A 25668-nucleotide genomic window follows, 5' to 3' on the forward strand; every position below is an offset into this window, starting at 1 on the left:
CCAAACACAGAAAAATTTTCAACAACCATTTTTTTAAACGTTTTTAATAATTTTATTCTTCTGTAAATGTTTCCATGGGAAAATGAGATGAATTTAAAGTATCAAGGAGATGAGAATTGACATCGGGTGCCCTAGGTCAGTGGAGAAAACCCTTGAAAACCCAAAACAAAACCCTCCCAATTCCCAGCTCACAATAGCCCGGTTACTGACTACTCATATTTTTTTGTACTTATCTGTCCCACAAATATGATTATGGTAACAAATATTCAGTTTTTAGAAGCTGAGGTTCATTTTTTGTTAAAACATTCATTTTTAATAGAAGTAATTAATTTAAAAGACCAACGTGTCCAAGCATATAAAAGACTGCCTAATGATAGCAATTTCATTGTTAGTATCATCTCTCTATGGTACTGATCCATAGGGTTTGTGCGACATTTCCTTTTTGCATAGTAAGTAAAAGTTAACTGTTTTTCCTTTGACATGCAGTTACCTTAAGAAGTGTGGCAGGCTTCACATGGCTTCGCGCCCAGTGCTGATTTTTTTTTTTTTTCATGCAGCTCTCCGAATTAAACCGATAGGACAGACCACACATGGTGGTTCAGTATAATAAGTACTGTGGTAAGGGGAGCAATTACTGACATTACCAGGCATATATAATTAATTGTGCATGTGTGGGGCGATTTAAGGTGAACTTATTAAGCAGAAAAAGAAGTTGCTGGCCAAATTGTTGGATGCCATTCCTCTGGGGTTTTTTTTTTCATTATTTTTTTTTGAATGTGGCATAAAATGCCTACAATACAACATGCTGAAACTTGAAAGAAAAAGCAGTTTAAATCCGTGTCCATGTAAAACAATGTTAAGACCACGAGACCAAGAGCTCATGTTAGTCTCAAAATGGAATGAGTTTGGTTTTTTTTTACCCTTGTTGAAATGTGACCTTAAGACCATAAGACCACTAGAAGAGACTCCCACCTGGCAATGATTCCATGATCAGTGCAACCTATTCAGTGTACGCTCATCTGTAGGTTGCTTTTCTCTAGGAGGATTTGCTCTCCAGTTTGTTTTTCCATCTTTGTTTTGAGTTAGTGACCTTCCACTGCCATGCAATTGCCACAGCCAGGGATGGTCATGCCAATATCAAGCCAGGACGTCAGGAACAAGAACATATACCCATCCTAAACTGGGTAATGGTCCAAAGGTGATGGAAGAGTAGAGAGGGACTGGGACAGGCTTTGGGTGAAAAATATATCTACTCATCTTTGTCTTCATTTGTTTCTTTTTTTTTTGTGTTCAAGTAAAGCTAACTGGCTGTTTGCAGCAGGAGAAGGTACAGTCCAGCAGGTAGCTCACTTTCAGAAGCCCAAGGGAAACCAGGAATCTCCGGTCCTTTAGATGCCGCTGGCGTTGGGGTCGTACCGTCTTTTTTTGACGTTTCTTGGTAGCGTAGCCAAGCGCAGAGGGAACAGAAGGTACAGGAGTTAGTGCAGGCAATGCCAGAAACATCAACTTCACACCACAGCAGCTGTTGTTAAGCACTGAACTTAACCACTGAACCTGAGCAACCCAGCAATTGCTATTTAAATGCAATCACATTTTTTTTTTTACTTTAACATTTTTTGAATTTTGAGAATTAACTGCTGTCTTAATCGAGGACATTATTTCCGTAAATATTGCCTATATAAGTGTGACACTGCTTGATATTGTTGGGTTGCATGGGGTACCAGTGGCCCTCCTGTGCAGTCGGAGAGGACGAAGAAGTGTCCCTCCTAGTGAATGCGAGTATGCGTTAGAAAGACAAAGAAGGATATGGAAAGAACAACGTTACCTTCTGGTAGAGAACAGTGACACACACAAATAAAGGGACTAAACAGTCTACAACACTGAGGGTCAGAACAGGATGTTCACACCCACAACATGAACGACGACGAACAATACCACCAGCGACAACAAGAAAGGCAACAAGAGTCACAACGACAGAGGGAGGTTTAACACAATCTCCCTGTAGCATGGCGTGATGTGGGGCATCCCAGCAGTTTAACATGCACCTGTCCACATAGAGGTTAGGCGGGAGACGCCACTATCACTGAGTGTGGGGGGACAGAGGAGGAGGTTCGGTGGGGTGGGGGAGCATGCATGTGCGGTGCAGCGCGTATCTGTACCAGGTCTCAGTGAAGCAGGCAGAAAAGGCAGCAGTGTCGGGTGGGTCCGGGTGGGGGGCGTGAGGGGTCTTGCTCTGTTCTAGGTTTTCGAGGGGGGCCAGGGCCTTCCACGAGGTTAGAGAGAGGCGTAGCAGCCAGCCATGGTACAAAGGCTGCCTACGACACAACCTCCACCCCTCTTCGCTCATACTTTCACCCTTTCAGACAACGGAAGGGGAAGGGATTGAAAGAGAGGTCACGGCGAGGAGAGCGGGTCAGAAAGTGGTTATCCCACCCCAATTCCCTTCCAAAAAAATCTAAACCCGACCCCTAAAAACCAACCTCCCCTCCCCCTAGAACCCAGGAAAACCGTCCCCTCCCGCCCAACGAGGTTAGCTTGGCCTTTGTGCAATGCTCTTATATACAGCATCCTGTTATAGCTCTGCATTGTAGGTGCCAGTCCACATGCACAAACCCTATGTGGTCAAGATGCCATGTGCAGACCAGCATGCTGTAGTGAGCTAAAAATCCCCTGTTTTTGTTTGCATACAACCCCTAAGTTTAGCTAGCTAATGAGCCCATTACCTGTATTGCACATCCTGTCAAATTATTTTATAATGAACATATTTTATGAACTTCAGTGTTAAACAATTTTTTCAATGCAACAAAAGGCACTCGCTTAAGAAAGTACAAATCAGTTGAAAAATCCAGTGCAGCAGCTTTTTCAAACAAACATTTCGATTTAGATGCTATGTACTGGATTAAAATCAAATAAATGTATTTTTACACATCTTGATCTGCTGATCATTAATTAGCATCTTCCTGTTTATTCCCATCAACTTATCTTTTCAACAGCATCATAAATGATATATTTTTTTATTTTGCACGCATGCATCTCAAGCGTCGGGCCAGTTTTCTGGAGGTTCTGCTACAGTCTACAGACGCTTAGCCAATCTGAAAATTTTCTTTATATAAATAAATAAATAAAAAATATTGAAAGGTTTTATTAATCATGTATATATATAGATATTGTAATTTACAATGATTCCCCAACTATAGTTATGTAGCATCTATGTATGCCTTTAGCACATTGACAATTACACATTGCCAATCAAATTTTCTCATGAAACATTTAGTTTTATAATAATAATCAGCATAATCAACAAATGAACATATTTATATAACTTGGCACATCACGTTTAGCTCGCATCTTCATAGTAAGTTAGGCTAGGTAAGAATCTGTAGCAGAAGCTCAAGCCCTGATGTATTTGTGCTGCTGCTATGTGTGTGCATGTGTGTTTTCGTGTGTGTTAGCCTGAACCAGGCAGGCAGGCAGTAAGAAGCATGCGGTGTGACTCTTACTTAAATCCCCATCCCGTCCCCCCCAGCACTATGGCTGCCATCAGGATGGCCCCCGCGATGGAGCCTATGATAAGGTTGGTGGCGCTAGGACCTGCAGAGGGGCATGATGGGAGAGAGACATGATGTAAGCTGTGTAGGGCAGGTACACACAGCACGCAGGATTTTACACATGAAAATGCATGAGGATGTTATATTCTCCATTGCCAGCTCCATTGGATAAGGTGCTGCAGCTCAAAGTGTTAGCGAGCTCTAATAAGTTTCTCAATGCATCTTAGATGGTGATCAGGACGAATACATACAACTGCAGTGTACATATAAGGCCATGGGAGATTCATTCAGCAAAAACTTGTAACACTGGGGTATACAGTGGCATGTTGACGTTGGTGGGAGGGGGTGTGGCACAAGTTTTTGAAGTAAAAAAAACATTAGAAATCCATAAAGTAACAGCTAAGGGCGCCGTGACTTAGACATATTACAGTGCCTGGGGGTCTGACAAGATTACGCTGACATACATAAAACACATATATACATATGTACAAACTAAGCAAAAAAAAAAAACAAATCACAAAGACATACTAAACTTTTAGTCCTTTTTTGTTGCACTGTAAGGGCTAAAATACGGTGCGAGATACAGTGCCTGTCAACAGTCAGGATCACATAGACTTTTATAGTTTTTGAGAAACATGCATGGAACTTTTGTTTTTATGCAACAAACTAGGTAATCTAACAATGTGAAAATTTACTTTGACCAAATTTTTTTTTTAATATATGTATTACATTATTTTCATTAAAAAGTCCTCCTTTAGCATGAATCACAGCTTTACACACTCTTGGTATCTGGACAGTTTTTCCAAACATTCATTTAAAATACTTTGCCATGCCTCTTGTAAAAAGCTGTTTTATACAAGTTCGATATTTCTTTCTGACCTTGTGATATAGTTCATCCCAGAACCCAGCAGTTCAATAGGACATAGGTGCAGTGACTGGCCAGGCCATTCCATGATCGGTAACACTCCAGATAACCGTTTAGTCTTTAAATACAGTTTACAGCTTACAGAGCTTGGAGATATGCTTTGACTTCATTGTAGTCTTGCATGTTGAAGTTGGTTGCAATTAGCTTCAATCCAGATAAAATTACATGGAAAAAGTATGGAATAGTAGCCATGCTGGTTCAGCGTTCCTTTCACCTTTTAACCTTCATTTAACCTACATTTCACCTCCATGTATATAATGAGTTAGCAGGTTCTCCAAAACCTACTGCTATGACAGTTTGACGAAAATAAATAACGTTCAATTACCTAGTTTGTTGCATAAAAACCACAGGAACATGCATGTGTCTCTCAAAAATGATAAAAGACTAGGTGTTTCCGAACTTTTGACAGGCTCTGTACTATATTATATATGTAACACATGATATGTTACATATTAGTAGAAACTGCCTAGCAGGACCAAATTCTCACGCTTTTCCAAGCATTAAATACAAAAAACATAACTCCCTTAAAAATAACATAAATCCCTCTATCCATATCCTAATACCTGCTCATTTGAAAAAGCAGATTTTAAAGTTGATTAAAAAATATATGGAACTAAGAAAACCACAAAAAGACATGGGTATGAAGTAGAGAGAGCAGGGCTGATCTCATTTCAGCCCAGAGTGTAGATTCATTAAGCCGATTGTTGACAATTAAGTGATTATGCTTGATGAGACACTGGCTAATCTACTCAGGTGTATGATATAATACAAGATTTTATAACCATAAATAAGGTGGCTTATTTTATGAATTAAAGGGCTGGCTAACAGCAAGCTAGTTCTAGTTACTGTGATTGATATTTGGAGGAGACACACCATAATTAACTTTGAACATTTGCCTGTGTCTTTCATTGAGTATGTGTATAAAATGTTGATTATTGCCTATAATCAGACCCCATGCTATAATAGTAGTAGTAAAATAAACACATACGGACACACACACACACACACACACACACACACACACACACACACACACAAGTGCCATAACACTTTTGCACTCTTTTGAGCTGGGCTGCTGAGAGTACTGCATAACTGTTAAAATATTTCAAATTCTGCATTGTCGTACTCCTTAATTCAGTAAATCACTGTTTATCCTCCCTTCTTATATTCTCTTTTCTGTGTGTAAATGCCCCACATGGACCAGAAAGGAGAGCACTGCAACACTGCATCACACAGAGTAATAATGATCCAAAGTGATTACAGTCAAGGAAAAAAAGGGAGAAAATGATATTTTACTGATCGATCCAGCAGGTTACACAACACCAATCAATCACATGGCACAGGCACAACAACCACGATGGACAATAAGCCACTGGGAGGAAGTACACACAGACACGCAAAACAAGGGATCACAAGATCTCCCACTCATCGGGGGAGTGGCGTCGAAAGGGATAAGAAGTGCTTACTCTATTCCCCACCCAGTGCCTCCAAAAATCACCCCCAGGGCCAGAATGGTCCCTGCCACTGCCCCTATCAGCCTGTTAGTGGCCACGCTCACTGCGCAGAGGAAATAGGGGGAATTCAGAAGAGAAAATGGAAGTCAAAGCCCCAAGCGAAGAATGCATATACACATATGCGAAGCCCAGTTTGAAGTAGTGATATGTATGTGGATGAGGGTCTATATTTGGGGTATCACTGAAATTAACGTGTTATTGCTGTCTGTGAAACAGAAAAAAATCTAGGAGACATCACGAACCCTTGGGACCGTCGTCTTCAACGGTGGGGGGTTCTTTCGGTGGGTCGTGCATGCTGCAGTCTGTCCCGGCCCAGGTGGCATCGCAGGTGCATGTGGCTTCATTATTGCACACCTGAGAATAAAGTATGAACAAAGAGAAAACACATTAATAGAGGTGAACGCTAAGATAGAGAGAAGTGCTTGCTCTGTGCTTCAGACACACACAGATATCCACAACATCAATACAACAGCTGTTTAGACCCTCAATATGCAAGATCCATTCAGGGGAGCCCATTAACATTAAAACCATCTTGCAAATGACAGTGTGCTCTATCTCCGGTACACTTCATAATGCATTCATGAGCTATAATTGCACCTGATTCAGCTGAAGAGAGCTCAGTGGGTTAGCAAGGTTGGAGCTAATTCAGCAATTTGTTCTCAGCTAAAACACAGAAAATAACATTTTACATACATTTTTATTTCTAATTCGTTTGAAAACTGAACTTGAAACATCACACTATGGTCTATGAATTGATTAGCAAAGAGTAGAACATTGGCTCTTTTTTGTTGTTGTTGTTTTTTTGTTTAGCTTTTTTTCCTGTTTGAAGACACAAGTGCTGACACAGGAGACTCTTACTGGTTTAGTGCAAATAAAAACATTAAAGTATTAGAACACTGAGTGCATTAATACAAATATATAACAGCTGGAACTACTGTCAGAGAATTAATTACACTACACAGACAAAAATATGTGGACACCTGACTATAAGATTGATATGTGCTTTTTGAATCCCATCCCATTCCACATTTAATCCCCAGTTTGCTATCATAATAAGATCCACTCTTCTGGGAAGATGATCCACTAGAGTGTGCTTGTGGGGATTTGGGCTCATTCAGCCACAAGGGTGTAAGTAAAGTCAGTTCCCCTTCAGGAACTCGAGCTGCGTCGAAACGCTATGGGAACGCCCCTGCGTTACCACGCTCTGAACCACGTGTGAAATCTAGCCAATAGGCAAGCCGTGACGTCATAGACAGGCGACGTCGCGTAAACCAGGAAGCTACAAGATGGCTGTGCGGTGGTAGCGACATTAGCTTCTGCTAGTTCAGGTAAGCGCTTTGAGTGTGTTATCTGTGCAGTCATGAGCTTATATGCAGGCAAAATTCCGTCTGCGTGTCTCCTGCTTGCCCCGATTCATTTCGGGGTGACACGCAGCCGATGTGTTGTTTGCTTAGCTTAGAAGCGTGCTTAGTCGGCTCTCGAGGGTATCGGTTGTTAGCATTTTAGCCGTGCGGCTATGCGCTCCGGCTGCGGCGAGCTCCGTTCCCGGGATTGCGCTCGTTTGGAAACGGTTCTTCCCCCAGTGCGTTTGCGGTGCTCCGTATTCTTCCTCCGAGGTGGGAGAATTTCAGAGAGCGCTCTCGAGGTGGCGCTCTCCCTCGAGGCTTTGGCTCGATGGTATCGGCTGTTAGCTTTAGCCGTGTGGCTATGCGCTCCGGCTGCTAGCCGAGCTTCCGTTCCCGGGAGAGCGCTCGTTTGGTATCGGTTCTTTTCGGTGTGTGTGACGCGGTGCTCTGTATTTCTTCCTCCGAGGTGGATGAAATTTCGGAAATTAGGGGAAGCATGCCTGGCGGCTGCTTCTTCTCCCGGTGCGGGCGGCGCAGCATTACATGTCTCTCTCTCCGAGGAGGTTGAGCTGGTGGATGCTGGCGAGCCTGCGGACTCCTCACAGCCTGTGCTGTATATGGAGCTCCTTGTGGTCGTGGCACGGGCCGGTCCGAGCTGGATTAGCTTGGCGGTCGTGTGGCGGGAGCAGCGCGCGCCAGTGAGCTGGTTGTGCATTTCCTGCACTGTGTCACAGCCTCAGCGCCTCCCTGATCTGCGCACCGGTGTCTGGGTCCTGGGAGGCCCGTGGACGCGCATGCTTTTCCGATGTTCTTTCGCTGTGCGCGAATGTTATTGGATCTGCGTGGCGCGGCTACGGGACGTTGCCGCTTGTGGTGGAGATGCTAGCTAGCTATCTCTCCCAGTGTTGCGTCTGTGACGGCTATCGGTTTGCCTACGGCGCCGCTTGGCTCTGGTGGGTGGCGCTGCGCGGCAGGTCAGGCTACAGGTTGCTTCCACGATGAGTGTGTTGCAGGCATACCAGGCTGGCCTGCTATGGGGGATGATGCGAGCTTCCTTCTGGCGTCATGGTGTCCCTCCTGGCCTGACCTGGTGACGCTGTGGGTAAGGGTGATTGCTGGCGGGTTCAGGAGGCCGCGGTGGCGTTTCAGTGGTAGTTCCTCGCTGCTCCGATGGAGCTGCTCAGCGGCAGCCGCGCCTGGTACGCCCAGGCACAGCGAGATGGCCCGGTGAGAGAGTGTTGCCACCCGACTCGCGGGCGGTCCTAGGGGCCCCTGGCGACTCTCTAGGCCGAGGAGGGGCTGGACGGCCTGAGGGTCGCCCCGCCTCTGGTGAACGGGCTATGGTGCGTAGGCCTGATGGCTTGCATTTTGGAGGGCGGTCTGTCGGCCCTGCCACAGGGTGTTCGGGACGCTGCCTCCCTCTAGCGGTTAACTCCCTTATTTCCGCTCGACAGTTCGTTGCGGATGGGTGTCATCCGCCGCCTCTCAGGGGCTTCACGGCCGCAGCACGCTGCTCCTGCCGTTCGGGTTCAGGAGGTCTGTCTGTTAGCCCTGCCACGGGTCGTGTTCAGGGCGCAGCTTCTCCAGCGGTTTGCTCCCAGTATTCCGCCCGTATGATCGCTGCGGACGGGGGGTTCCGCCGCCTCTCAGGAGGCTTCAACGGCCGCAGTACGCTGCTCCTGCCGTTTGGGTTCAGGAGGACTGTCTGTTAGCCCTGCCACGGGTCGTGTTCAGGGCGCAGCTTCTCCAGCGGTTTGCTCCCCGTATTCCGCCCGCGTGATCGCTGTGGACAGGGGGGGTTCCGCCACCTCTCAGGAGGTGTGGTCGGCTGCAGAGCACCGCTCCAGCCGCTCTGAGTGGGTCGGGGGCCAGCCCCGAGGGGTTGGTTCTCCCTGTGGAGACTTTCTGTCAGTCTTAGGGCTGCCTGGAGTCTCTCGGGGGTCCTGCGTACTGTGAAGAAGGGTTGCGCGATTCGGTTCGCATCTTCTCCTCCCCGGCTCGACGGGTGTGTCCCGCCCTGGCGGGACCCGTGCAGGCCCTGGTCCTGGAACAGGGAGTGCGCACACTCCTGGGGAAAGGGGCCATCGAGGTGGTTCCCCTCTCAGTTTGCGAGTCAGGCTGCTACGGCCCGTGCTTCGTTGTTCCGAAGAAGGACGGTGGGTTGCGTCCCATTCTGGATCTCTGCTACTTGAACCACTCACTTTTTGGGGCTCGGGTTCAGGTTTCTCGTTTAGAGAGGTCGTGTCTCAGGTCATGTCCAAGGACTGATTTGTCATACGCTAGATCTGGAGGTTGCATGCTCCCATGCAGCCGTCCTTCACCGCGCACGGGAGGTTCCTGAGGTTGCTTTCGGGGCGAAGCTTACCAATATCGGTCCTTCCGTGCGGCCTAGCGCCTCACCCCGTGCCTTCACAGAGTGCGTGAGCGCAGCACTGACCCGCTGCGGCTTCAGGGCATCCGCGTTCTGTATTATATCAGCGATTGGTTGATGGTGGCTCGTTAGACCACCTGGCGGTTTAACATTGAGGTGCTGTTCCGCCTGCATGAAGGTACTGGGGTTCGGACTGGGACGCCGGGTTGTGTGTACTTTCCCAGCGGAGGGCCACTTTCTCGGTGTGGTGTGGGACTCGGCCGAGTTGCGGGCACGGTTGTCTCCCGCCCGGTTTGTAGTCATCCTCACTGCAGTCAGGAGGGTAGGGGCAGGCCGCCTGGTCACTGTGAGGCAGTTCCAGAGGCTGCTGGGTCTCATGTCGGCAGTGTCCGCATGTGGCCCCTCCAGTGGTGGCTCCGGGGCAGTAGGTTCTCCCCCTGAGGGAGTCTGTGTCATCACATCAAGGTCTTCACGGTGTGCCCACGAGCCTTGGTTGCATGGTAGAACCTTACGTTCTGTCCCGAGGCCCCGTTTTAGGGACTCCTTGTCGTCGCGTAACGCTAACGACGGGCGCTTCCATCACGGGGTGGGGAGCGGTCATGAGTGGCCACTCCTCTCAGGGTCTGTGGAGCGGCCCGCGTCTCTTGTGGCACATAGGTTGCGGGAGGTGCTGGCAGTGTTGTTGGGTTACAACTCTTTCTCCCAGTCCTTAGAGATCGCTATGTGTTGGTCCGCTCGGACAATGCTGCGGTGGTCTCGTACATCGCCCACCGGGGACCTCGGTCTCGCCTTGCGAGCAACGGGCGCAGGGGGTCCTCTTGTGGTCCCGGGACGAACTCCTCTCATTTAGAGCCGGTTACATCCCGGGACGGTTGGATGCCTGAGCAGACGCCCTGTCGAGACAGTGGCTGCCGTGGGACGGTCTTGGCCGAGGCTACGCCTGTACGCCTTTCCCCGATTGCGCTGCTCTCGGGAGTTCTGGGAAAGTTTTGCCGGTAGGGAGTCTGTCTCCTCCGGTAGCACCTGGTGGCGGGCGGAACCCTGGTTCACCCTGCCCGGTGTTGTGGAGCCTGTGGCCCCTGAGGGGACACAGTTTGTAGCGGCTGTTCTCTCTACCGAGGTAGTAGAGGCCCCTCTCACTCCAGAGCTCCCTCCATGAGGAGGTCGTATGCCGCACGATGGCGACTGTTCGCCACGGTGTGAGCACCATGACTTGGACCCAGATGACTGCCGGTCGGTTCAGTTCTGGTGTTTTGCAGGTACAGTTTGCCGCAGGGTTAACCCTTCGACCCTGAGGGTTTCCGTGTTCGCTGGGTAGGTCCCATTGGTGACACGTTTCCTCCGCAGCGCCGGAGGCTGTGGCCCGGGACACGACTCGGAGTGCCTGTCTGGGACTTGGCAGTTGCCTCGTCCCACCTGGAGTTGCCCCTGGCATGCCCAGAGTGTTCTTACACGGGCCAGGTGCTCCCACACGATGTGTCGTGTTACAGGCATTCTGCCCTCCTCTATTATAGCCCCGACCAGGGGTTACGAGACCGGCTGTGTCCAGTGCGAGCACTGGGTGCTTATCTCCACAGGACGAGTCCTTGAGGTGGTTGGTGCAGTTGTTCGGCTGCGAGTCCTGGTCCCCGCCCGATCGCGGTCAGGGCTCGCCCGCCGAGTGTGGCGGCCTCTGCGGCCGGGTGCACATGAGTGTCACTCCGGGACGTCTGTGACGCTGCGGGTTGGTCCACCCCGCTGGCCTTTGTCAGGTTCTATGGCCTCGACCTCAGAGCCACCCCGGGCTCCTCTGTCCCTACGTGCTGGTGCCGAGGCCCTCACTCTTTGGCAGGGTCTGGTCAGTGTGGCGTGATTGGACACTCGTTCCCATAGCGTTTCGACGCAGCTCGAGTTCCTGAAGGGGCGTCTCAAGGTTCTGACGTAACCCTAGTTCCCCGAGGGAACGAGACGCCGCGCCTCCGCGCCACACTCCCTGCATCCCGCGGCGCTTACCTTCTCTCTTTGCAGAAGCTAATGTCGCTACCACCGCACAGCCATCTTGTAGCTTCCTGGTTTACGCGACGTCGCCTGTCTATGACGTCACGGCTTGCCTATTGGCTAGATTTCACACGTGGTTCAGAGCGTGGTCACGCAGGGGCGTTCCCATAGCGTTTCGACGCAGCGTCTCGTTCCCTCGGGGAACTAGGGTTACGTTCGTAACCTTGAGACGGTACTGATGTAGTATCAGAAGGTCTGGGGTGCAGTCATCAGTCCAATTCATCCAAAAGGTGATGAATAGGGTTGAGGTCAGAGCTCTATAGCAGGCCACTTAAGATCTCCCACTCCATATCTTCATGAAGATAAAGCTCCAGCTTTGTGGTAATACTTTGGGAAATAACCAAATATGGCTGGAAACCCCAGGGGTCCCATGTAGTTTACCTACTCATCAAACAGATTCAAGAATTCAGTAGCATTGTGGTATGAACATATAAGATCCCCAGGACTCTGACTGTTTAAAAAAAACTCACTCCATGTGAAGAGCACACACGTCCGTTGGGTCCAGAAGGACAGGCTGTTAGGTTGAGGGAGGAGATAGGCACACACTTCCGCTCAAGGCACATCATGGAGGGGCCACATGGTGTCCCATCTTCTACGTAACCCAGATCAGTGTCATCATCCAAGAGTACACGACCACCACTAATTGTGTAGAGGGAAAGAAATGAATCAAGAATGAGAATAAATGAGAATGAGACGAACATAAGATGATACATGAGACATGTCTTATGTCAAGTGTCATAGACTGTTTATAAGCACTGGGTTTGTCCTGAAAATATATATAAATAAATAAATATATATATAAAATCTTTTTATATATAATCTCTTTATATATATATATATATATATATATATATATATATATATATATATATATATATATATATATATATATATATATTTGCCATTAACCGTTCAACACATACAAATCATGTTTTCTTCTTCTTCTTCTTTCAGCTTCTCCCATTAGGGGTCGCCACAGCGGATCATCCGTCTCCATACCCCCCTGTCCTCTACATTTGCCTCTTTCCAACTACCTGCATGTCTTCTCTCAACACATCCATAAATCGCCTCTTTGGCCTTCCTCTTTTCTCCTTCCTGGTGGCTCCATTCTCAGCATTCTCCTACCGATATACTCCATGTCCCTCCTCTGCACATGTCCAAACATCTCAATCTCGCCTCCCTGTCACCAAAACTTCCTACATGCGCTGTCTCTCTAATAAACCAATTTCTAATCCTGTCTATCCTCGTCACTCCCAACGAAAACCTCAACATCTACAGCTCTGCTACCTCCAGCTCCACCTCCTGTCTTTAAGGCAATGCCACTGTCTCTAAACCATACAACATCGCAGATCTCACCACAGTCCTATAAACTTTCCCTTTCACTCTTGCAGATACCCTACTATCACAAATCACTCCTGCCACTCTTCTCCACCCACTCCACCCTGCCTGCACTTTTTTCTTCACTTCTCTAACACACTCTCCATTTTTATTACTATTAAAATAAACTTGGGAATCATATAGATTTCACCAGAGATATCATTCATTGGCTGCCATTTATTAGAATTGCTTAGAGTCTTGAAAATGCAAAAATGTGTTCTTTGATGCAGCAGCTGAAGTGTATGTAAGAAATCTGAATAAATAATTATCCATCGTCGCATGTAACTGATTATTTAAATTGTTGGATCACAAACAAACATTTACATGTGGTCATGATAAGAAATTTGTTTTTGGATTATTTGATAATTATGCCAAATTATGTGAAAAGAAATGTGCTCCTAAACTTATTGCTTTGCAAAATGTATGAGTCATCTGGTTGGAAACTCTCTTTCTCTATCCACATATCAAAGCTGCAATCTAATGTCAAAGCCAAGCTTGGTTTCTTTTACAGAAACCGCTCTTCCTTCACCACTTCTGCCGAACTTATTCTTATTCAAATGACAATTCTACCCATGTTATATTATGGAGACACTATACATAGGGTTGCTTGCAAGTCTACCCTATCAAATCTTGATGCTCTTTACCATTCTGCTATCAGGTTTGCCACAAATGCTCCTTTCATTACACACCACTGTGCTTTATATTCATCTGTTAACTGGCCCTCCCTTCACAATCGCCGTAAAATTCACTGGTTCACCTTCATTTATAAGACCCTTCATTTATAAGGCCGCCATTGTAAATAAGAACCTGTTCTTAATGACTTGCCTGTAAAAATAAAGGTTAAATTTTAAAAAAAAATCACGTTTTCTGTATTTTAATGCTGACAATGCCGTGTTCATGCAGTTCAATGAATGAATCCTCTTACAATAAAGATTGATTCATTTGTTTTGTGTTGCTGCTTTGAATGGAATACAGGAAATCGCTTTAGTAATGTTGGGGAAAAACCAGCACTGGTGTTCAGTTTCACATATGTCTGTTTGTGTAAGCCGACGTGATATGATGTTTCAGGAGTAGTAGTAGTTTAAAACCTGTATAGTAGCCAGGCTACTATAGACTATACATGAGACTAGCTGTCTCATGGGGAAAGCATGTACTGCATTATCCTCGCCCTTCTATATTGACTAGCTGTAGTATGATGGGGGATACTGCTGAGATTGCTGTTAGCTCAGGTCATTCTGACTGACATGATACTTGCAAGAATCTTGTAGAGTTTAGCTTTTAATCCACCTGGAGCCAGTATAATCCATGTTGCAATCAAAACCCTCAATCTACTTTGAGATACGTCTATAAGTATTTGGACAGCAGATCCAGTACACACATCCTTCACTTAAGTAGAAGTACAGATACTCATGTTTTAAAATACTCTGGTAAAAGTTGAAGTACTGACTATACAGTTGTGTTCAAAATTATTCAACCCCAATGCTGTAAATGGTTTTAGGGAATTTAGTGTACATTTGTAATTGTATTCAGAATGAAATCCTACAAGGACTTCTTAAAGAACCATATGCAACTAAAATGACATCAATTAGTTTTGTAATACAGTAGTAAATGTTTCTTTTGTGAATTCTTCATTGACATAATTATTCAACCCCTTAAAGACTACCACTCTGAAGAACAGAGGTTCAATAAAGTGTTTTCAATCAGGTATTGAAAACACCTGTGGATATCAGGGAGCAGCAATAAAGCCTAATAAGCACCAATTAGGCAGCTTTAAAATGACTGTGATACTCAGCTCCTTCTAGACATTTACTGGTGTGGTTACAAACATGGTGAGGTCAAGAGAATGGTCCAGGAAGACAAGAGAACAGGTGATTACTCTTCACAGGAAGGGCAATGGCTATAAGAAGATTGCAAAGATGTTAAACATACCAAGAGACACCATAGGAAGCATCATTCGCAAATTCAAGGCAAAGGGCACTGTTGAAACGCTACCTGGTCGTGGCAGAAAGAAGATGCTGACTTCGACTGCTGTGCGCTACCTGAAGCGTAGAGTGGAGAAAAGTCCCGTGTGACTGCTGAGGAACTGAGAAAAGATTTGTCAGATGTGGGTACTGAAGTTTCTGCTCAGACAATACGGCGCACCGTGCGTAATGAAGGCCTCCATGCCAGAACTCCCAGGCGCACCCCCTTGCTGTCCCCAAAGAATAAGAAGAGTCGACTGCAGTATGCCAAAAGTCATGTGGACAAACCACAGAAGTTTTGGGATAGTGTTCTGTGGACTGATGAAACAAAATTAGAACTGTTTGGGCCCATGGATCAACGCTATGTTTGGAGGAGGAAGAACAAGGCCTATGAAGAAAAGAACACCTTGCCTACTGTGAAGCATGGCGGGGGGTCAATCATGCTTTGGGGCTGTTTTGCTTCTGCAGGTACTGGGAAGCTTCAGCGTGTGCAAGGTACCATGAATTCTCTTCAGTACCAGGAGATATTGGATGACAATGTGATGCAGTCCGTCACAAACCTGAGGCTTGGAAGACGTTGGACCTTTCAACAGGACAATGATCCCAAGCATACCTCCAAGTCCACTAGAGCATGGTTGCAGATTAAAGGCTGGAACATTTTGAAGTGGCCATCGCAGTCACCAGACTTAAATCCGATTGAGAACCTCTGGTGGGACTTAAAGAAAGCAGTTGCAGTGCGCAAGCCTAAGAATGTGACTGAACTGGAGGCTTTTGCTCATGATGAATGGGCGAAGATACCCGTAGATCGCAGCAAGACACTTGTGTCAAGCTATGCTTCATGTTTAAAAGCTGTTATTACTGTAAAAGGATGTTGTACTAAGTACTAAGATTGAATGTCACTTGGGGGTTGAATAAAACTGATAATGATGTGAGCTCAGAAAAGACATTTGTGGTTATTTCATTATAAATGTTATGTTATATTTGTCTGACCTACACGTGCCTCTTTGATTTAATTGTAATTTAATTGGGGGTTGAATAATTTTGAACACAACTGTACTTTTTACTCAAGTTAAAGTAAAGAAATTTGCGCTCTGACATGTACTTAAGTAAAAAGTAGCCATTACTACTACCTGTTTTAGTGTCACACTGGGAACTGGACCTCACATCCTATTAAAATTAGGTTTGTCAATCAATTAAAATATTTAATCGCGATTAATCACACGATTGTCATGAGTTAACACAAGATTAATCGCAACTTAATCGCACATTTGTATCTCTTTGAAATGTACGTTAAATGTACCTTTTTATACTCCAATCAACATGGACAAATATGGATGTCTTATGCAAATTTATGTTTATTATTAGTGAAACCAAACTCAACATAGAGCATAATGGCAAAATATTCTTGTAAATGTTTCAAAATAATTATGGTGCTCCAAATTACGTAAATCATCAGGACACCAAACAGAACCTTTGCTATGTTTCCATTCCGATTCAGGTTGTTTTATTTATGTGTCTGTAAAGAGAGATGACAGAGACACCCCTGTCTTTCGGTGGAGTTTTTTTATATATATTTGAGTAAAGAAAAGACGTCATTAATAAACGTGTGTTGCGCTGAAGGTTTTAATTCCACCACTTTTATATTTAGTTGTTTATATTTTTGATAAAAATCGCCAAACAGAAATGCGCTCTAAAAATTAGTGCCGTTAAAATCAATTTGCATTTTAACAGCCTTAATTAACATATTAATACAATAGAATTAAAAATTTTGTTACCTAAGGATTGTATCCAGGCTGAACAACCACCATATAGAACACAAGCAGAGTAAAGATGATGATGATTAAAAATGTCTCTGTTCACAGTCATGTTTAAATCGCTCACTCTGTCTCACCCACGTTATTTTCATACTTTCTGTTGCCTTTTGCCTGTTTAGTGTTATCTTTAAAATCTAGTATTTAAAATCTGTGGTGTGTGAGAGCCGGGAAATGATGCACCAGAGGTAGATTTACCGCACAATGACAGGAAACAGGTTGATGGGCTGAAAACGGCGCGCAGTGAGAAAAAAAAATATTACCATTTCACCAAATAAAAACTAATGTGTCTGTTTTGAAAATGTAAGAATTGGAAAGTACAGATATTTGTGAAAAAAAAATGAGTTAAAGTATCCAATAAATAAGCAGCAACTTAATATGATCTAGTAATAAGTCTCAAGGTAGGAAACTAATTTGTGGATGCCAATAGATTCCAGACTTCAGGCAGCCATTGGCTGCAAAGGATTCACATCTGAGTATTTAATAATAATCTTAATATTTATGGTTATGATAGTTTGTCTGATTGCTTTAAATAAATTGTAAAAAATATATATATCTGCCGTTCCTAACCAGTTAATGCAATGTTTGTCTTAAACCGCTTGGATTAAAGCTGAAAGCCTACCCTTCTAGCACATCTTAATTGCTTCATTTCAAATCCGTTCTGGTGGTATTGTGTCGCTGTACAAATACTTACGAACCTGTACGTATGATATATAAACTAGGTGAGAATAGAACCCCATCATTCATCTCAAACTACTGTTAGATTTTGCAATTCATTTGGATTTTTGAGCCATGCAGTGCTACTGACCTGCAGTCTACCAGACGTCCCTGATGGTTGAAAGTGGTGGGGGTGATGTCGCCTTTCAGCGTCCCAATCCTGGGGTTTCTACTGATGTTGGTGCACAGCAGGTACCCACAGAACACATCACTGCAGATGGAGATGATTCAAAGCAGACTTTTTAAAAACACAATACACATCAAGATTGTTGCAGAAAGCTCAACTTGAAAAATCAACAGCAAATGAGTCACTTACTGTTTACTGCAGGGGATCCACTTCTCTCCATCTTTCCCACAGTTTCCTTTCTCCGTCCCCTCAGTGTTCAGCTTTTCGTAGCAGTGCTTCTCCGAGCCTCCTGCCTCTGAAAAACCCAGAAACACCTTATATTCGAGTGATGTGGTCAGTATTTGCTTTTGAATATGATTATTTAATATTTCTTTCTTTTTTTTTCTTTCCGTAACTCACTTGTACCCCAGATGTATTTGCACTGGCTGTCTCTGGTCTTGCATTCACCCCCATAACAGCGACCCTGCAGCAGCAAGAGTTTTAGCAAGAAGCAACAGTTCTGGTGAAAAGCTTAAAGCACATGCATGAAGAACATTATGAATGCAAAACACCTGCATCATTTCTGTAAATGGCATATTTTAACTCTAAAATCTTACCAGGTTGAGTTGGCATGGGTACCCGTCCTGCTTATGTAAATTGGGAGGACACTGTAGGACCAAAAAAATACATATTTTATTACATTCCTCATTGTCCCAATGGAGAAAACAAAAGCAAGAAATGGTGTTCAGAGATGTGCTTTAGTGATTGTAAGTGTATTAACCTGTCCTGAATCTCCTGAGCAAGACTCTGAAATATCGCAATCATTCACAGAATAACGGCATCCATAGCCCCTCGGAAGGAACTGATCAAATAAAAAGAAGAGAGCAGTGATGAGAGATAATGTTTTGAGGATCGCCAAGAGAACCGCTACCGTTTTAAAATCTTAATATTCTTTTTTTTTTTTTTTATGATTTCTCAGACATACAACTAAGAATGTCAAAGGATGCAGAAGCTGCTTTTCCTTTATACATTTTAAAGCTACAGTTAGCATCTTTGGCAGATGTTTGCTGAAGATTGCTTCATTAAAACTCTAAATCCAAACAAACACAGCAACGTCATCATTCATCGCTGACCCCAACAGTCCCCCAAAACATGCCTATGTTAGAATGCCTGAATAGTGCCAAGATATACAGCCAAGTCTGTATTTTTTTTCCCCTGTTTTCAAAAGTTAAAAAGCTGTAGAGTCATGATTTCCTCCATGAGTGCATCTTTAAATAGTTAGCAATTTAATTCACAAAATATAAGGAAAACATGCCAAATATTACAAACTATGACAAACTTTTGCTTTTCTCAAGTGGCACAAAGGTTTCTGGTCCCTATTGAGAGTATATAAATGTACCAGTTCTGTTTTTTTTACAGAACTGAAAAGTTCCCCCCTGTTTTCGACCTCCTACTTACCAGAAGCAAAAATACTTTTACAAGGAACTGCAATGAAGACATTCCATAGAATACAATAAGAATATATATATATATATATATATATATATATATATATATATATATATATATATATATATATATGACGTTACTGGAAAATAATCATGTATGTGACTCAGCTACCACGGTGACGTAACAGATATCTTCAAATATTACAATTTAAAATCTATTAATGTATTGGTTGCTGTACTTTTTATAACATTTACAGTCATGCTAATGTTATGAACCATCCCTGAGACAAGCCAGTTACTGTTCACTTATGTTATAGTAGCTGTAAATGGATCTTTCCTGTCAGTCCTTACAAATAAATACTGTATATTAATAATACTGTATATACTTTTTATACAATTTGACCAATCAGACAAAACCACAGCCAATCATTATCGCTAAACCAAGAATAAATTCAATTAAACTAGCTTCAAAATAACTGCCGGTTTTCAAATAAAGCGTCAGAAAGTTCTACACGTCAATTTTGGTTCAAAAGAGTTCATGGTTCATGTTAGAACATGTAAGGTTATCCAATAAGATCAGCAAGCACCACATTCATTTCTGTAATGCAATAAAGACTATAAATAAGACCTGGATGCTTTTAGAGCTTTTTCCCACAACCCCCTGACCATTAAGAGAAACGAAGACCAGGAAATGCTGAGCTCTTACCAGACAGGTGCTGTTGCAGCATGGCCCATCACTGCAGTGAGCACCATTAGACAGGGAGCACTTCTTACAGCAGTCTTTATAGCACTCCTGCTTCAGAAAATAAAGCACACACACACACACACATATGCAATCCGACTGCATTCTTACAACCCTCATGCATTTTTTATGTCATTAAAGACTGAATTGGAAGACGGCACTTCGGCAGAAGTGACACTGATGCAGATTCATATGTGCTGCTTTGGCATAAATAAATGGAAATAACGGAGTATATTAACTCACCATCCTGGTTCCACAGTCACACTCCTCTCCCACTTCTACATACCCATTGCCACATTCTGTAGCCTCAAAGAGCTGCCAACAGACACATTTTCTATGGTTAAAAGTACAGGTGAAGTGATTACTGTGATTCTTTATATCTGCAGTGTGTCTGGAGGAACAGATGGTGTTTGGGATCACCTTGTTGGGTCTGTTGAACAGACAGGATGCCCCTCCCTTGAGCAGAAAGTTCTTATAGTCTGTGATACTGCATTTGGAGAACCTGCGTGGATGCTGCACTCTGAATTAAAAGCAGACCATTTTTTTTAGTAAAGCTTCATCAAATCCTGCCCACAGCGTGTGTGTATATGCATGTATACCCGGTATCTTCCATTATGCATCCCACCCAGGAATCCATGCAGCCGCACTCTTCTGGAAGAGCACAAAACAGACAGAACATTCGACTCAAATCAAAGCCATATACTGCCCTTGAGGCGTTTTAAAAAAGAATTGAGTATGACACAGTTTCAGACATACTTCTCCTGCTAACAGGGTCCCACTGGATGCCCAGATTCTGTGCCAGGCTCTGGGAGAGTGAGGCAGCCATCGTCCAAGTGCTGCCAAACTGACAAAGACAGAGGGAAGAAAAGAGAAAGAGGGAGATAGATGCAAGCTCGTTTAAAAACTCGTTTTATTAAAGCAAACCTTACACTAAAAGAGCCTTACTTTTCGCATGAATAAGACTTACCTCGTTAACCCCTACTCCTCTTCCGGCGGAACACACTCCACCGATGTACGCCATGCTGCTGCGACCGTAATGAAATGTGACATTCCTGCAATGCCAACAGATATGTTGCTTTTCTAAAGCTCCCAAATGAAAGAAAATGAACTTAAATATTCCTCAGTAAACAATCTAATCTTTGTAACATGCACAGCAGCGGTACCTCCTGAGACATTTGGTGTGATTAGCAAGTTTTTGGGACTATGTTTTTACTCTCTTTACACTAATCTGATTAAAACGCCATTAAATTCTGCAAAACAACTGGATTAATCTACAGCCACAAAAGTCATGACCATGACTGTAGTACTCAAGGTCATCTTGAATACACACAAGAACCATCGTTTGACTATAGCTCTTAAAAATCCCAGCTGCAGACTCACGTGAAGAGGTGAACAGCGTCCGCGTTGACGCCGATGTTCTGTTGTCGGTACTTGGAGAAATCTTTAAGCATGTCCAGAGGTTTGACACTGAGAGGAATCCTGTCCCTATCTGTCCAGATTTCGACGGCGACCAACACCACACGTGTGTTAAGCTGTTCCTTGAATATCTGAGAGTGTGAAATATAATAGAAATCATCATAGGATAGATTGAATAATAAATAATTCATAATAAATAAATTAAGTTTGCTTTTTGGTATTAAAAAAAAAAAGACCAATAAAATGAACTTACATTGTCTACAAGGTTCACCACTGATTTGGCAAAGTTTCTCGTATGCTTTTTGCTTTTATGTCTCTTGAACTGGAAAATGAAATATAACACAAAACCATGTATAGGCTACCATCCCATTTGTTTATTTGTCGTGTGTATATATATATATATATATATATATATATATATATATATATATATATATATATATATATATATATATATATATTGTTGTTTGTTTGTTTATTAAATTGTGCCCCCTTGTGACCAATAGGTGTATTAAATATCAGAATTTGGGAAGCATAAATAATAGAATATATGTTTAACTTTTTATTAACTAAATAAACACAATTTGTATGAACTGACCGTGTTGTGGTCACTGACGATCATAATCTCCAGGTACTTGATCTCATCAAACACCTTTTGTGGTACCTAAAAAAGAAATCTAAGCATTACTACAATACAAAGTATATACACCCTGAGAATATAAGAAAGTTCTGAAGTAAAAAAATGTCTAAAAAAATAAAATATGGGTTCTCACGGCTCGTTTCCTGCGCCGCCTGAGCCAAGGCATGTCGGACAAGATCTGTTCTTCCTCCTCATCATCCTCCCCCTGGTCCTCAGAAGCTGAAAGAGAGAAAGACATAGACAGATGGAAAGGTGTAACCATGGAAACCAGGCCAAGAACGATGTTACTCACTAGGAGTGTGAGGGGAAAAAAATATTTGAAAAATGTATAACTCGCAGTCATACCTGAATCTGTGCGTTCGAGGCCCAAGCGGACCGACGACGTCCGGTGCAAGGTGTGAGGCCTTGGCCCCGTGCCCTGTAAGTCAAAGTTTAGAATTATGTAAAATTATGAAAGTTGCTAAATGTAGTTATGCAGAGCAAATGGAGAAAACAAAACAGACACTGCAAATGTTTATACCGTAGGTTGAGACTGGTTCAGGGGTACGATGAGGTAGACAAACACTCCGTCGTCAAACATTCCGCTGTAAGACAGAAAAAAATAGACAGGTCAGTAAAAACAAGAGAAATCCTTCTACCTGTTTGTGGTATATCATAATTGCTATCGTATCACATGTCGGCCCTCTCCGGCTGAATCGCTCTGTGATCCACCGCCACACACTAACATGATGACATTCAAAGCCTTTCATGAGCCCCACCTGCCATCTGGCCTCACAGTGGGTTCCCTAACAAACACGCAAACATTAGCAAGGTTTGTGTTCACTCACACACACACACACACACACACACACACACACACACACACACACAAAAGGATCGACAGTGTCTTACTGGAGCCCGTTGCAAGTAGACAGAGCCACAAGAGAGGCCTCATTGCCTCTCACTTTTCCGTGGTAGTAGCAGTGCTCGCCACCCTAAAACCACACACACACACACCATTTACTATAACATTCTTTTTAGAAAAGCATGCGTTATAACCCGATATGTGTATTTTACCTTTGAGAAAACCGGTTTGTCTTTTTCATAGTGGATCTCCACATAATTTGAGGAAAGTAGTTCACTAATAAAAAAATAAAAAAGCAGCAAATAAAAAAAACAATGAATTGATTAGCATACTATACCAATATTATAATAATCTATTGAATAATTAATCACATTTCTATTGCACCCCACCAGGCTCTAACTGCTGCCCAGACTAATGCAGGTTATCAATCTATTTCAGTTCACATTACATATTAAAACTCAGACACTGCAATGAGTCACTGCAGTTATATGCACACAGACGCACACCCACTCATCCACCCACAAGAAGCAAACGCATATCTGAGTCCCTTAGCACTCTTTTTAATCCCAGAGGTTACGTTTGTTAAGTGTTTGCTCGGAGAACACACTCTAATGCAGTCTATGTTGCACTAACTGCAGCTCCTTTGAGAAAGTGCCGTGGGACCGATGCTGCCGAATGCCTCAGAACTCACCCACCATTCGCATACACACAAAACACACACACACACCCACACTCACACACACGTCGCTACACCTACTTGTTTAGTGCAAGATCCAGAGTAAAAGTAGAACCGAAGGCGTCCAGTTGGAAGCTTGCCTGTGCCAAGTGGATGGCCTGCAGGGGTTTATTAGACAAAACTGTTTTTAAACCACACACAAGCATATAGATATAGTGTGTTCTTTTAAGCCTGAACATGAACAGCAGAAAAAACACTGTATATGCATTATAACCTGAGCATAACTTAAAGAAGCAGGGGAAAAAAACCCACTCGAATTACGCAGCACTGCTGTTTTGGTCTGAAATGCTGCACTAGCAGCCTGAGGCAGGCCGTGTGCACTGCAAGCAAGCCCTTCACCTCCCTATAGGGGTAAAACAAACTGCTACTTTTGCACAAAAAAAAAGATGCTTGAGTCCACGCACCAGGCTTGATGATGTACACAATGCACCACTCTCAGCAGCTGCTGAGAAAGAGGGAGGGAGGAAAGAAAAGAGGGGGGGGGACTTGCAGTTTTTTTGCCTCACAACAATAAAGTGCTCAGTCAGCATTCCATCACACGAACATGCAAAGTAAAAAAAAAAAAAAAAACATATACACAAACATGCATTCCGGTACAAAATTGTTTATTAAACCGTGGTGATCCCGAGCAACTTTTCAAGCCACCAATCCAAATTGAATTACATGCACCCTCACAGCCAGGGGGTGGGGGCAGAGGGTTTGCACACAGGGACTCCTTGGAGGAAAACTATCCAGGATGTGAGTTGGGGTTGTGGGATGTATTTAAAATCCCTGATCCTACAATTGAATCTGACTCACCTGGCCTTCAGTTGCCTGGTTGCGTGCATGAGTGTCCAAGTCATGGGACGTGCTCTCAACCTCCTCGTTCACGTAGTAGACCAAGCGTGAGGGGTAGGTGATGGCCACTTGCTGGTCCTGTTTACTTGTAGTGTTCCCATCTCTCGGAGGCTCCGGTGCTGTTGTCGCAGACCCTCGCTCACTGACAACCTCATTCTCCACGGAAACTGCAGGACCAACATGCTGTTACTCGAGTGGAATCCCTTCGGTTACACATGCACAGGGGCCTACAGAAACAGCACTGAGTGCAAGTGCAAGAAAACACACTATTGCCTGTGACCCATGAATCAAAGAGTAACAGAATCCCAAAACAATCACTACAATTTAAAAATGTTGTAAAATCTCCAGAACTGATCATGCAAGTTACAACAACAGGAAATACTTGAATGTTTAGCTCATGCATATTATAAAAATGATTAGATTCGGATTCTTTTGCAAGCACCAGATGTGCAGTAGATGTGCATCAGAGCTCCATTTGCTTTTACACTGTTGTGCAATGCAGAGGCCTGGAAAAGATCCACGGTTTACCAGGAGACCAGATGATTCAATCACATATGATATAAACACAAGTGAGTAGAGTGCTAATGGTGACCAAAGAGAAAAGCCCGTCTACTGTCAGGTTCAGGAAGATCTCCTGCCGCGGCGCATGCATTTCCAATCCACTGCAGTCAAACCCCGCGAGCGCACCTACTTAGAAGCCTTGCGTGGAAACCCAAATCATACCTAGATGTCATATTGATGCAGGTAAACAGTACATACCCTCTGATGCGGAGGAAAACGAGGGCAGCAGTGCAATCAAGACGCTAGCGAGCAGACTCGGATGGACTATCAGACGCATGATTCATATTTGAAGACCTTTAAAAAATGACATCAGCGCATCAGACCGCAACGAAGATCCGGGCCCATGGTCGAGCGAGCGGTGAATAACAAGAAGATGAAGAAGGGCAGAAAATGCAAAGGATGGAAAGAAGCGCGGAAAAGCTGAGGGATAGAGGAGCTTGGGAGGATGGAAGGCGGTGGCCAAGCAGCGCATACATCAGGAGTTACACTGCGCATGCGCAGTGCATCCAGCTCTCTACCCAACATCTGCTGCTGCGTTAATGAAAACCATTGGCGTACTAGCACTGGAGAGACACTCCTCTCTAATCACAACACACAATATTGTAATATTTCTGTACATAAGAAATAGGACATTAGGTAAAATTCTAACTGGTGGTCACTTATAACCCTTTTACTTTCATATTATTTCCCCAATTCATATTATTCAAAGAGATCATGAAGAGAAAGAAATA

The 25668-nt window shown here is 43.9% G+C and overlaps 1 protein-coding gene across 6 annotated transcripts; it reads right to left on the reverse strand.

Moving 5' to 3' along the window:
• Positions 1–28: 28 nt before the first annotated feature.
• Positions 29–25417, reverse strand: adam23a (ADAM metallopeptidase domain 23a). 6 transcript variants are annotated; one of them, XR_006924875.1, is made up of 27 exons: positions 25136–25417; positions 24338–24543; positions 23561–23637; positions 23016–23079; positions 22851–22933; positions 22480–22543; positions 22305–22377; positions 22093–22178; positions 21918–21983; positions 21573–21641; positions 21284–21450; positions 20871–20955; positions 20660–20747; positions 20503–20554; positions 20324–20423; positions 20147–20218; positions 19868–19957; positions 18495–18575; positions 18331–18381; positions 18134–18197; positions 17924–18029; positions 17699–17818; positions 12212–12380; positions 6230–6341; positions 3501–3591; positions 2160–2356; positions 1300–1434 (listed from the first exon to the last, which is right to left on the reverse strand). XR_006924875.1 is itself a non-coding variant. In XM_046840972.1 (26 exons), the coding sequence occupies exons 1-26, from the start codon at positions 25212–25214 to the stop codon at positions 1389–1391; spliced, it is 2358 nt and encodes a 785-aa protein (XP_046696928.1). In that variant the 5' UTR covers positions 25215–25417; the 3' UTR covers positions 29–1388. The 6 variants fall into 6 exon arrangements, 5 of the variants coding, with proteins under 5 accessions (XP_046696928.1, XP_046697740.1, XP_046695382.1 ...); XM_046840972.1 differs by lacking the exon at positions 2160–2356 and having other exon boundaries at positions 29–1434; positions 19868–19954; XM_046841784.1 differs by lacking the exons at positions 2160–2356; positions 3501–3591 and adding an exon at positions 5940–6030 and having other exon boundaries at positions 29–1434; positions 19868–19954.
• Between the last annotated feature and the right edge of the window lie 251 nt (positions 25418–25668).

Source organism: Silurus meridionalis, chromosome 1 (assembly GCF_014805685.1).
Source record: "Silurus meridionalis isolate SWU-2019-XX chromosome 1, ASM1480568v1, whole genome shotgun sequence".
Taxonomy (NCBI): Eukaryota; Metazoa; Chordata; class Actinopteri; order Siluriformes; family Siluridae; genus Silurus; species Silurus meridionalis.

Coding starts and splice junctions, on each gene's coding strand:
- adam23a (XM_046839426.1), bottom strand. CDS start 25,214: ATGCGTCTGATAGTCCATCCGAGTCTGCTCGCTAGCGTCTTGATTGCA. Junction 20,956..21,283: donor GACGCTGTTCACCTCTTCAC/GTGAGTCTGCAG, acceptor TTGGCATTGCAG/GAATGTCACATTTCATTACG. Junction 3,592..6,229: donor TGAAGACGACGGTCCCAAGG/GTTCGTGATGTC, acceptor GCCCCTCTGCAG/GTCCTAGCGCCACCAACCTT.